This window comes from Varanus komodoensis, unplaced genomic scaffold (assembly GCF_004798865.1).
Source record: "Varanus komodoensis strain SLA01 unplaced genomic scaffold, ASM479886v1 scaffold2, whole genome shotgun sequence".
In the NCBI taxonomy this organism is placed as follows: domain Eukaryota; kingdom Metazoa; phylum Chordata; class Lepidosauria; order Squamata; family Varanidae; genus Varanus; species Varanus komodoensis.
Genome location: NW_025335568.1, coordinates 52,130,504 through 52,143,522, shown reverse-complemented (window position 1 = coordinate 52,143,522; position 13,019 = coordinate 52,130,504). Strand labels below are relative to the sequence as shown.

At 40.8% G+C, this 13,019-nt stretch overlaps 1 protein-coding gene across 1 annotated transcript in view; it reads left to right on the top strand.

Annotated features, from left to right (window-relative positions):
• HHAT (hedgehog acyltransferase) overlaps nt 1-13,019 on the top strand; it is a 184,654-nt gene that overhangs the window by 49,746 nt on the left and 121,889 nt on the right. Inside the window, exon 9 of the mRNA XM_044429127.1 lies at nt 6,075-6,225. Coding sequence (XP_044285062.1) covers nt 6,075-6,225 — 151 coding nt within the window. The remainder of the gene's footprint in view (nt 1-6,074; nt 6,226-13,019) is intronic.

Sequence of the window (13,019 nt, the reverse complement as noted above, 5' to 3'; positions counted from 1 at the left end):
CACAGTTTGCATTCTCTCTATAATGTAAGTGTAGCTGCCCCTTATCAGCAGATTGAACACTGGTATAGGAGGCAGCTCCTTGCCAGCTGTGCTGTTGTCATCTCTTGTGTCTGTTGTGGTACAAAGTTCTCCACAGCTATTTGCTTGGCACAAGCTGCTTCTGTCTCATGCATTTGGCTGTAGAGTGCTTTTCCTTCTCTGCAGGAGAAGAGTTCAAAGGACGTTTATAGCGCTGTAAGCTTCTTTTTAATGTACTCTGTTGGCACTACTAGAGGCATCTCAATAACACTTTCCAAAGCTGTTTTGAAGCTCTAATCGAATTGTATCTTAGGATATGTGTTCCTAATATGAATCTTTCCCCTCATTCAGCTCTGTCAAGGAGGCCAGCTTTTCAGATTCATCCACTCATTGAGTTTGTTCCCTGAAGAAGCTTAACAGTTACTGGCCTGTGGAACAAATTGGGACACTATCTGATGTATGTATTTGTTTATGGACTGTAATGCTATGCGTTGACCTAGGAGCTAGTGTCATTGAGAGCCATGAGAATTGCATGGAATCAGTGCTGACTACAGAGTTGAGAGACCTTCTTTCGGTAGGACACAGTAGCCCCCCATTCTCAGTGAGCCCACCCTCTGCCCTGTGGTCTGCAGCTACTGTGGTTGTTCCTTATCCTCTTTCTTCTCATTGTTACAATCTGCCTGCTTCACAGGCAGAAAAAAAGTAGGTCATTTTCTGCCCCTTATTCTTACCAGCACTGTTGTCATGGCCAAAATAAGGAGCAGGTTGCCATGGTGAAGAGGAGAAACAATTCTAGGAGGCCCTTAATGGGGTGCCCATGTCCAGCCTTTGCACAGGATTTACTCATATCCTTCAAAGGACGTGAAAAAAAAAAAAAAAAAAAGAGAGACATCAAATTTTGTTCATAGAAGGCATCCTCACCACATTTTTATGAGGTGCATCTGCTCTATTAGTGGGAGAAGTAGGTGTCTCCAGGTGATGTAAACCAGCACAGTTACGATAAGGAGCTATATTGTTTCTTGATGCCACTGCATTGTAAACAAGACAGCTTGCTATGCCTTGGGTCATGATGCTAACTTGTTTCTCTTGACTTAATGAGGCAGAATATAGATAGAATTGGGTAAAGTTTTGGTACTGGTGCCCTGGGTGATGGGAATGGTGATCATCCCGTGTTCAAGCAACAGGAACAGCCACGTACTTCATAAGTCTGGTTGAAATAGCAAGTTGATTATTTCAAGGTTAGGTGGTTTCACATCTCGGGTGACTGTGGCTGCTCAATATATTATGGGAGAAACCCTGGGAGAAAGAAACCAACAGAAAAACCTTTAAAGAAGCTAAGTGTGTTTGGATCTGGAAATGTGAAATTTCCAGGGTGGTTGCTTGCTGGCCACGATGCTAAACATGGACTTCTTAGTTTGGTGCTAATAGACTTCCTCTCTTGGCACTCATGGGGCTCTCTGTCTTTCCTAATTTTGAAGAATTAGAATTAATATGAATATTCTAGTCATCATTTCTTTATTTTAGCCTGACCAGTTTGTTTTTTGTTTTGTGACAAGTCACAGCCGCTTAGGCTTGTTATGTGCCCTACTTTACAGAAAACAGTCCTCTATTTCTAAGGCTCTCAGAGGACGATCCTCTATTTGGAGGCATTAACTGTTAATGTAAATAGTTTTCTATTGCAATTCTAATTTAAAGATAAACAGTCCAAAGAAGGGGTAAGTCAGGGGCCTTGAAGTTGCCCATCAGCAGTTAGCATCTGAACAGTAGAGTGAGCAGACACATGGATTTCCTAGTCACGATCTTTGCCATTATGGTGAGGTGTTTTTTCCCCCCTCTGGAAAGAAAGGGGGAAATTATAATATGCAAATTTAATGCAAACCTGTGTTTCCTTTTGACCTCTTTTTTGGTGTTGCATTTCTTGATGTGCAAGTGGCCACAGCACACTCACATGGGAGCCATTTCGTGAGAGTGCCCATGATCAGTATGTCCATCGGTTAAGTATTTCATGCCCACAGGTTGGCTCCTGAAGTACTTGCCTCACCACTCTGTGAATTCTAAGCCTATCCCTAGCTGACTTTGTAATTATGATTAGCTTTTTAATAGATGTTTTGGGAATGGGAGAATATAAAAAGTACATTAGATAAATGTGTGTCCCGGCAGAGTGTTTTAGACAAATACAGTGACTGCAGATCCTATTAATGGATCACAAATCACAATATATTTGAAGTCTTTTTATTTATCTAACCTTTTACAATGCATGAAAATGGTTTTGGTCCTTTAGGGTGCACTGCTGCACCATACTTCAAGTTTTCTTTGTGGTCTTGTGGGGTTTCTTTGTGGTGTTGACAACTAAAAATGATGCAATTTCTTTGGTGAGGGTTGGGCAAGAGAAGTTCAAGGGAAAGAGTCAGTTGAATCTGATTCTAAGGAATTGCCAAACCAGTGAAAAGCATGTTCTCTATGCACTGATGGCTTTTTACCCCCTTTCTGAGCACTGTGACAACACCTAATGTGCTATACACTCAGTAGTCTTAATTACTGTTTCCTGCCACAGACCTTTCCTGTTCCAGAAAAACAAAGGCAGGTGGAGGGTGAAGCTGTGGACAACAATGCCTAGAAATGCACCACATGCATTTCAGTAGCAGTGCCCATCAGTTCATGCTCCCTGTCCCTCCCATCCTTTCTATTGGGAAAGACCAGATTAAATGTTTGTTAGCTGCTGGTACATGAAGGCAGTTGGTACACCATGTGGAAGCAGTGTTCTGAGGCCCGCTCTTACCCCACCACCTGGCCTTTCCCTAGGGCAGGTGGCCACAATTTTAGCTTGGTCAGCAAGTCCAACCAAAAAGAGTTGACTTCTGCCTAAAGCATAAACAAGCTGTAGGTGGCATTGCCCTGTAAGAACTACAGCAACATTTTGTCCAAAGCATATGGGACAGAGCTTAGTGAATAAACTCTGCTTGGTTTTGGGGGCCTACGTATGTATCAGTGTACGCAGTAAGCCTCAGCGAGCCAAGATTCCATGTGCTATAGCAGGACATGAATCTTTAAGGCTGTGCCCTACCCCATGTAGCATAAAGATGCCTGGGGCTGTGTATGAAATTGTGCATCTACTCAGGTGCAGAGAGAAACTGAGAGTGTAGATGTGGGCATAAGCCTAAGCCCCATCCCCCAGTGCTCTTGGCTTCCACAAAGGGATATAAATGCATTCTCCTGAATGTGCTTACAGAGTTCCTCTGACTGTAAACCTTGATTAAGGCAAAGTTCACAATCACAGAAACTCTGTAAGCATGTTCTGCTGAACCTGCCTAAGGTCCTTCATATGAAGGCATACACAGAAGTCTGGCATGTGAGGTCACTGTAGATGGAGCTTATGTGCATGCTCACAACTCTGTTTCCAATTTAGCTCTACATGCAAACAGTGAAGAGAGCCCATGCCTGCAGAAGACGCAAATAATCCACGAAATGGAAGCTAATTGGCATTTTTTTCTTGTCTGGTTATTTGCAGCCAGGGGTTGTGGGGGGTAGGTTATGAAAAAGGCCAAAAGAATTTTGGGAGGACAAGTAAAGTGATGTCTGTAATAACACTGAACATACCAACTATTGACTTTATATTTAGGACACATGAAGATTTATAGACCTTTGGGGGAATATATTTATTTCTGTAATCAATAAGTCTTGATTTGTGCGAAGCTGAAAATCAATATTTGCTTATTATACCAATCCAACCTGGAGGTCCCAGCTGAAACTCTGGAAGTGTGACACTTCTGATATTTTCTTAGTGTCTGCACTGCATACTGAGATGAATGAATGAATGGACTTTAAATATTAAGGCCTATCATTTTTTATATTAGAGATTTCAAGGCGACATCTTAATCTTTGAGGATGTCATCCCATCAGCCTTCCCCTCAATCTTCCAAATGTCAACCTCAGCAGTCACAGGATCATCAGGCTGTGGAATAATTCTATGGCCTCTGAGATGATGTCAGGAGACCATAGACACGGTTCCTGAATAACACAATTTAAATGGGAGGCTTGTTTTATGGTAAGCAGATGCCAATTTCACTGTGAGAAAGCTTTGCTCTATTTTCTGCTGCCAAGGGAGGTGTGGCTAGTGGCAACACGCACTGGGCCTTTTGGATGGTACCATTCTATTTGTAGAACTTTATCCCAAGAGAAGTTTGATTGGCTCATTGCCTGATGGTTATTAGGCATCAGTGCAGATGTTTTATTTCTTCAGCCTTTTTATGGCTTTTAACTCTATGTTAATTTTGCTAGTTGTTCTTTTGTTTGTTTTTGCTTGTTTGTCAAGCTTTACCGGGCTGAATTTTTGCTGCATCATTGCATATTTTTATTTCTGTGAAGCTGTGGCCAAATGGTGCATAATAACCATCACCATCATTATAACTACAGCATAAAATAATGCAATTTAACAAGCGTGTTGATACAATCATGTTGTTGTTAGTCACAAAGTCGTGCCTGACCTATCACAATCCCATGGACAACATTCTTCCAGGCTCTCCTGTCCTCCACCATCCCTCGCAGTCCACCCAAGCTCACACTCACTGCCCCAGTGACTCCATCCAGCCACCTCATCCTTTGCTGTCCCCTTCTCCTTGTGTCATCAGTTGTCCCCAGCATCAGGGTCTTCTCCAGTGAGTCCTTCCTTCTCATTAGGTGGCCAAAGTATTTGAGATGCATCTTCAGAATCTGGCCTTCTAAAGAGCAGTCAAGGTTGATTTCCTTTAAGATTGACTGGTTTGATCTCCTTGCTGAACCCAGAAGAAACAGAAATAAGGGAGGAGAGAGCCAGACTGTTCCTGAAACCATAGGAAATCGGCCTTCTGAAAAGGAAAAAGAAGGGGGCATGGACCTGAATAATCCAAAGGTGAAACATCAGTGAAGGAGGAAAGACCAGTGACAAAGAGTGAGAGAGTACAAGCGGTTGTGGTTCTGAGAAATCGGGACCTGCATTGAGACTTTGGCTTTTAAGATTTTGGTTACTGGGAAGTGGAGGGCATGAGTTGATTCTAATTAGTCTGAAATCAGTATTCACTGGGTCATAGTGCATTAATGACCTGATTTTACAGAAAGCTCACACAACTTGATTCGTTTTTATTCATTTCTGTAATTGCTTATTCTGTAACCCAAAGCCAGCTTTGCTTGCTTGCAGTTTAGCATAGTAAAACCCTGTTGCATAGAACGGTTCTTGTGCTTCAGGAGAGAAGGAAGAGAAGTAACAGCAGTTAATTTTCGTGTGGACTTGCTCTGGTTAACTTACTCCAAGCGAGGCATCTGAGCACAAATAGGCTGATAGTCAGTTATTATTTATATATGGCTATTGAAATATTTCTAAGTCCTCCTTCATCCAAGGCTGTGTATAAAAGTATATACACGAGCAACTGTAACAAAGTGTCTGTCAATGTCATTGTGCCAAAGTGTGAATTGTAGACACCTGCAATTTGATATCCATACTAAGGGAACCCTAGAAGAATTTGCCTTGCAACCATTTGTCCCCTCGAACAAATCATTAATTAGTTTTAAATTATTTAAATGGGTCTTTGTGTTTGAAACATGCAGTGCCATCTTCTCTAATCAGGGCATCTCTTTGCTGTCAATACTATTTGAATTTGTGGGTGGGAAGTAGGAATAGTCTGAGGGCTACCCTCCTGGTGTGAGACAAGCTCCCCCCTCAGTTGAAGGGACCAGACGGGACAAGATGGGACCCCCCCCCCCCGGGAGGCTATACAGGCTCACTATGGCAGGGGGTCACACCTGGGGGATGCCAGCAAGGGTGACGTCCTTCAGATGGGGCCAGTATGTCCAACTTCAGCTGCTGCTTAACATGGTTGGAAGGCTTTGCTGTGTTGCAGTAAGGGCTGCTCTGTGGTGTGTGAAGTGGGTTTGTTGCAGATAAGCAAAGGGAAAAAGTAGGCACTGTTTACAAGAATAAGACATCCAAGGAAAATGTGAAATGGTTTTCATATGAGGGTAAGAAGGAAAAACTACATTGAAATATATGCTGAAATGAATATTTTTGTCTTGTAATTTTTCAGGTGGCTTGGCACTGGCACAAGTCCTGTTTTTTTATGTGAAGTACCTTGTTCTCTTTGGAGTTCCCATACTTGTTATCCGAATGGATGGACTCAGGCCTCCTCATTTACCTCGCTGTGTAAGCACCATGTACAGTTTTTCTGGAATGTGGAGGTTAGCTTTACTTTATTGCTGATATTTATTGCTAGTTTTTTTTTCATGAAATGGCACATCTGGCATGAATTTGCTATGGCATTGTGCTTTTGTGCCAGATGTTCCATTGTGTGCAGAAGAAAACCTGCAAATGGACAAAATTGCACAGCATTGTCATTCATACCTGCTTCTCTTTGTACTCTTTAAAAATGTCCTTCCATTTAATAATTGCTTTCTTCTACTATGGAGGTGAGAAGAAGCCTGCCTTTGGGGTATTCATCATCTTAATGATTGGAATTGGATCCAAAACTGCTTAGCTCCACTGATCTGATAATTATTTCTCCCCACATCTTTATGAAATATGATTCATTTTTCATTATTGTCCCCCTGAAAAAGGCTCTCTGTGTGGAAAATTCGAACAGGGAAGGTTAAGTAACATTTGATTAGAGAATCCTACAGGGAAAGTATTGAGGATGATAATTTCCACTACGCCAAACAAAATGTAATGAGCTCAGTCTAGACAAAAGTAGCTCTCTCTGAGTCTCATTGATTTCAGTGGGCCTTGCTCTGGATTTACATTTCTACTGGGGGAATTTAGAAGTCTGCTGCTATTGTGCATGGTGAATAATTGCAGTGGGAAGGCTTCACTACCTAGAGGAAGGTGAATTTACGTACCTATGTGGGATGGGTATACAGCCTTCTTGGACTAGATGTGCAGTTTCATTGCTTTCTGCAACCTGACTTGACTCATCTTGCAGCTGTACCTCCAAGTGTTTTCTTTTACTACTTTTTATTTCTCATTTGCCAGCTACAGCCTTTCATGGAAGTGTTTGACTTTGTTAGCTCATTTATGCCATGCTAACCTGTTTATATAGGTGGGCCTGTTTTAAATACTGTTCCAAAGCTACTTCTGATACAAAAGTTTGCTTCTGGGTGTGATGCAAGATGCCTACAGGGAACCTATAACAAGAAAATACAGGTGTAGCCCTGCTGAAACAGAACAATGGTCTATTTGGTGCAACATTCTGTTCTCACAGTGGCCAGAGAGATAGTCAGTATTTCTTTTATTTCTGCACCACTCAGTTTTATTTCTGCTGAAGCTCTCTGGGTGGTTTACAGCAACTTACAAAATACAAAATACAATACAGATAGCAATAAAGTGTCATAAAAAGTGGTGTGCTGGTTAAAGCGCTGGATTGGGTTCCTGCGAAATCCTGGTTCTAGTCCTTACTCAGCCATGAAACTCACTTGGTGATTTGGGGTCAGTCACTCTCTCTCATCCTAATCTTCCTCACAGGGATGTTGTGAGAATAAAATGTAGGAGACCTTTGTAAGCCATCTTGCTATTTTTTACAAAGGGAACAATGGTTGGGTATACACGTGATAATAATAAGAATAAGGATAAGAATAGTAGTCACTACAAAATTTAAAAACTGAATTGAAGTTACCTAATAACTAAGACATGTAAAAACAACAAGACTTGTTAAACAACTGATGTAATCTTTCCACGTGCAATTTACAGTGCTTACATCTGTGGCACAGAGGGCAGTCTTAATCTGATCCTGAAAGAACAGTGGAGTTGGCACCAAGTAAGCCTCAGTAGGGAACGTGTTCCACAAATGGGGGCTGCCATTGAGAAGGCCCTCCTCCTTGTTTGCCACCAAGTGTGGTCAAAGTACAACAGCCTCAGTTTCATCATAATCCCTTCCAGGGAATGTCACCGTTTCACTTTCTTTATTGTTGAACATTAAAGTTGTGCAATTCTTATGTAGTCATGGTATTTTTCTTAATATTAAGGTGCAGGTCTGCTTTTCCACTTTCTTCTTTCACTTTCATCAGGATTTTATTTTCAATTCATTGCTGCTTCCTGTCAGTAATACACTATCATCTCTCTGTCTTAAATTATTGATGTGTCTTCCACCAATTTTCACTCCTTACAGATTGAACAGATAGGAAGTCAAAACACACCCTTGCCTGGCACCTTTTCCTTTGGGAAACCATTCTGTTTCTCTGTATACTGTCCTAACAGTAGCTTCTTGTCCACAATAAAGGACAATCAAGTGTTGAGGGGCTCCAGTTACTTTCAGGACCATCCATAGTTTCTTGTGATACACACATAGTTAAAGGTTTTGCTGTAGTCTATAAAGCATAGACCAATCTTCTGAAATCATTGGGACCTCCAGGAGGTAACATATGTTTGTGATGATCTTGAGTGCCTCTACCTTTTTGGAGTCCAGCTTGAACATCAGGTCTCTCTTGCACCATGTAAGGTAAAAGTCTTTACTACAACACCTTGAACATCACTTTGCTTGCATGGGGAATTAGTGCACTGGTCCTGTTGCTGCCTCACTATTTTGCATTTCCTTTCTTGTAGATTGGAATGCATGTTGAACATTTCCAGTCTCTGGGCCATTGATTTATTTTTCATATTTGTTGGCATAATTTTGCTTGGATTTGGACCAACTCAGACTCTGTAGCTTGAAGTAGTTCTATTGTTATCCTGTCTAGTCTGGGCACTGCATTCCTTCTAAGTGCAGCTTTCGGGGCAGCTTTCATTTCACTTGTGAATACTGCAGGTTCTTCCTAAAATTCCTCTTTGAAGGAGTCTATCGTCCTTTCATCTCTTCTGTACAGTTTTTCTGTATATTGTTTCTTCCTTCTCTTTGTTTTATTCTGGTCAGATAGTATGTTCCCTTGTTTGTCTTTCAGCATATTTAATCTAGGTTTGAATTTCCTTTGACTTTTTGGATCTACTGGAAGAGGACCCTTCTTTGTCTACTTTTGTCATTCTCTTCAATTTCTTTGCACTTGGCGTTGTAACAGATCCTTTGATCTTCTTTTGTTGCTAAAAAAATGCATTCAGCATTATGACCCTATTTCTCTCACCTTTTGCTTTTTAACAGAGTGCTTCTCCTATAATCCATCTAAATATTTTCTTTCTTTTTGCCACAGTAATTGTCTTTTTGTATATTTCCCTTGTAATGGCCTTAGTTTTATTCCACAGTTCTTCTGGTTCATGGCCAAGTGAGTTGAGTCTGTTCAATAATGTAAATCTGTTCTTTATGAGGACTTCAAATTCTTGTGGAAAGTTTTCAAGTTCTGTTTTAGTTCTATACTTCTGTTAGCTATCTTTTCAGTTAAAGTACAGTTAATAAAATAAAAATTATTCAAGCTTTAAGCACAATAATGTGCATTTTTGACAGATATATTGGGATTAGGCCATTACTAAAAATATTGGCAATAGATTTTAGAAATGATCTGCACTGTTACAAGTTCTAAATAAAGATAAACCCATTGTTCATGCTGACAGGGCCTTAGAAACAACCAGTCAGTTATAAAGAAGTCCTGTGCTGAAAAGGTTGAGCAAGAATTCTCTGCTTCCTCCAAAGCACCTCAAAGCAAATATCTAGTGGGAGATTCTTACATATATCTGAAATGTAATATCCAGTTCAACCCTAAGGCATTCACTGTGCATGAATGTACAATGCCTATTAACTATAGTACTTTTGGGGTCTACTTATGGAGATGTGGAGATGAACACACTAGCTCTGCCCTCTCTGTCCCTGGGTTCTGACTCATGTAGAGAATCTCCATAGAAAAGAACGATAGTCACTGTCTACATGTGGAGGACGATGGGAATGGTGACTGAGGGGACAGAGTTAGCATTTTAATCCTCACTTGCTCATATCTGGAGATTACATGCTTTTAGAAGGTATGGACAGGATTTCCATTGAGTACAGTCTTGGTTATGGATGGTTGTGAATTCCGTCTTTTATTTTAGCAAATCTCCTTTGCTAGGATGCAAACTGTGTGCGCTTTCCTGGTAAACAATGTATGTTTGTTACTATGTCCTAAGGTGTATTTGTATATAGCTTTTCATGAGAGTTGACAAATACATGCCTTCTTGCCAGTAATGAAGACACATTGTTAACCAGTTCTGTGGTTCTTAGCATTTAAATAGTGATAAGCCTGAGCAACGAGGTGTTGTCTCCATTGATTTTGATGAGATATTATAGGAAAGAGTAATAAAGGATGAAAACGGTTTACCAAAGTGCTTTGCTTTTTCCTTCTGTGGTTTTAAAGAACGAAGTAATGAATTCTGGAAGAGAGAGAGCACCATTATAGCAGCTACCAATGAGCTAATGTAAATTAAATTCTAATGTTTGAGGCTCTCAGTTTTGCTGGTTCAATTACTACAGCTGAAAAAGCTATTTATTTATTTAGCAAATCTTTTCCTTCATGGGTTTGGTTAAGGTTTGCAGATACCACCACATGAACAGTGGTGAAATGTTCTTATGGCATCCCAGCTTGGAGTTTATTTATTTATTTAAAACATTTCTATGCCTCCCCATTCACAAAAAGCCTCGGGGCAGCTTACAAATCAGATACCATTCACACAATTAACCTTAAAAATTTTGGAGACATTTTGGCACAATATAAAACCCAATAAATAATCAATTAACAATTGAAATAACTTTTAAATAAAAAGGTCTTGGCCTGGCACCAAAAAACAAATAGCGATGGTGCCAGGCGGACCTCTCTGGGGAGCACATTCTATAGGTGGAGCGCCACCGCAGAGAAGGCCCTCCTCCGAGTACTCACCCTCCTAATATCTTTCACGGAAGGTTCCCAGAGGAGGGCCTCTGCCGCTGATCTCAGGGGGCAGGAGGGCATATATGGACGCAAGCGCTCCTTTAGATAAAGTTGTTTATCTAAACAACTTTAGATAGAGTTGTTGCCCTGTAGATCATTCATATGTTTAGAAGGATATACATCATAAGAAACCTTGAGGTATAACTTCTGTGTGAAGCACTTGTTCAGCATTCCAGTTGGGCAAGGTCTTCCAGTACCCTTAATGTGCCATTATGAGCAGATGGTAGATCAGGATCTACTGGCTGATCTCTGGTTGATTTAGAATAGATAAGCAGGGCTTTGTGTCTTCCAGGTGGCATGCAGTAACAACAGGAAAGCAGTTTCACTCCCCCCGCCCAACTCCAAATTAACTTGATGAAAAACAATGGTTTTGAGAGAAAATCCTAGTTGACACGTATCAACAAAATTGTAATCAGAACAATTCTTGGCTGCGCTTGGGCTCAGAGGCTCACTGTTCCTTGTTCTTAGCATATATATGGACTCTTGTGAGCCACTGTTTTCAAATCCAGTTAGTGGATTTCAAGGATCTAGTAAAAAAAATGAGGTAAACTTTACAAACATGAGCTCTGCTCACATCTGTGTGTTTTTCCAGTGCCTGTTTTTAATCTGCACATTTTCTGAATCTCACTGATGCTATAAATGGTAAAACAGTGCGAGTACAGATGATCTATAACTAGCTTGGTTGACAGAGCATGAAAAAATGGTTTTGGGATGTGTGAGAAAAATGATATGGAAGATGAAATGTCCAAAGTTGCATTTCGCTGCAGATAATTTTTTTTCTTGCCATCTTTAGTGATGGTGTGAGAGGCACACCAAAGAGTTCTGTGTGTCCAGAAGGGACATTAAGTTATAGGCAGACCATTAAGAGATACAAAACCAGTTTGGCAGGGGTCTCCTTCTGTAGAATACAACTGAACCTGTTGTCTCTTCTGGCTAAGAATCTTGAAATAGTACAAAGACCTCAAAAATCTGTTTACCTGATCTGAAGATAAATCTGTTTTCCTGAGGTAAAATGATTTCCTCCCAAATTTACCTCCCCATTCATGCATGACAACATGGTGGTGGGAAGGGGAAAAGGTCATTTTGGTGAATTTTTGGCGGAAGCAGCATTTTTGAAAGATTTTAGACAGGCTAATTATTAACAATGGTGATAGTTTCTCTCTTTTTTGTGTACTAGGTCTCCTTTACCCATGAAATTAACCCCCAATTCCATGAGCCCCCTCCCATTTTTGAGCCCTAATAGTACCACAAGAAGGGATAACTCTTATCACAAGGTCTTTAGTTTTCCATTGGAGAACTGAATGCAAGCCAACCATAATTAGTTGACATCACCCTGAGATTTGAGAGTGAGTTGGCTTTTGACAGGAATTCCTCTCATCCTGAGCACAACCCACAGCCATACAGGCTGTAATTAAAGTAATTAATTTAATTCCAAAGTAATTAAATGTTGTCTTTGTGCAGATGGGATTGGCATGTTTCTTTGTGTGTTAAAAATCAGCTCATGACCAACTGTGTGACAAAATCTAGGTGAGAAACAGAATTTCCCATGGCTACCAGTGAATTATGGGTCAATTTCAATTATCTAAGAAATCTTACCGAGCTTGCTCTCTGTGTCTCTTGAGTTATGACTCTTTCATGCCTTTACAGTTAAAATAATGAATCACAGCTACCCATAGGGTTGAGAGAGATTCAATTTGTTCTTTTCTTTCTATAGCAGGCAGAGACAAAAATTTCACAGAGTATAGGTGTAGCTATCATGGGTGCGGCAGGCCATTCTAAGAGGGAATGGCTGAGCAATCCTTGGAAGGTTTATTTATTATGTTTACTTCCTGCCTTTTTCCTGCAAGGAAACCTTCCTCCTCTAGTCTTCATCAACCCTGTGAGGTAGGTGAGGCAGAGAATCAGTGATGTAGCAACCCACCCAATGAACTTCATGATCAAGTGGGGACTAGAACCAGCCTCTTCGAAGTCTGACTCCAACGTTCTACCCACTGTGTTCACTCAAAAGGAAGCCCTGTTGTGTCCAATGGCGCTCACTTCCAGGTAGCTATGCATAGGAGAGCCGCCTTAGATGATTATTTCATTACTTCTGCATCAGAAGGCTTGGAAAGGGTGGGCCGTGAGTAGCAAATCCACCAGGATTGTTTTATCTGGGCTGCAAC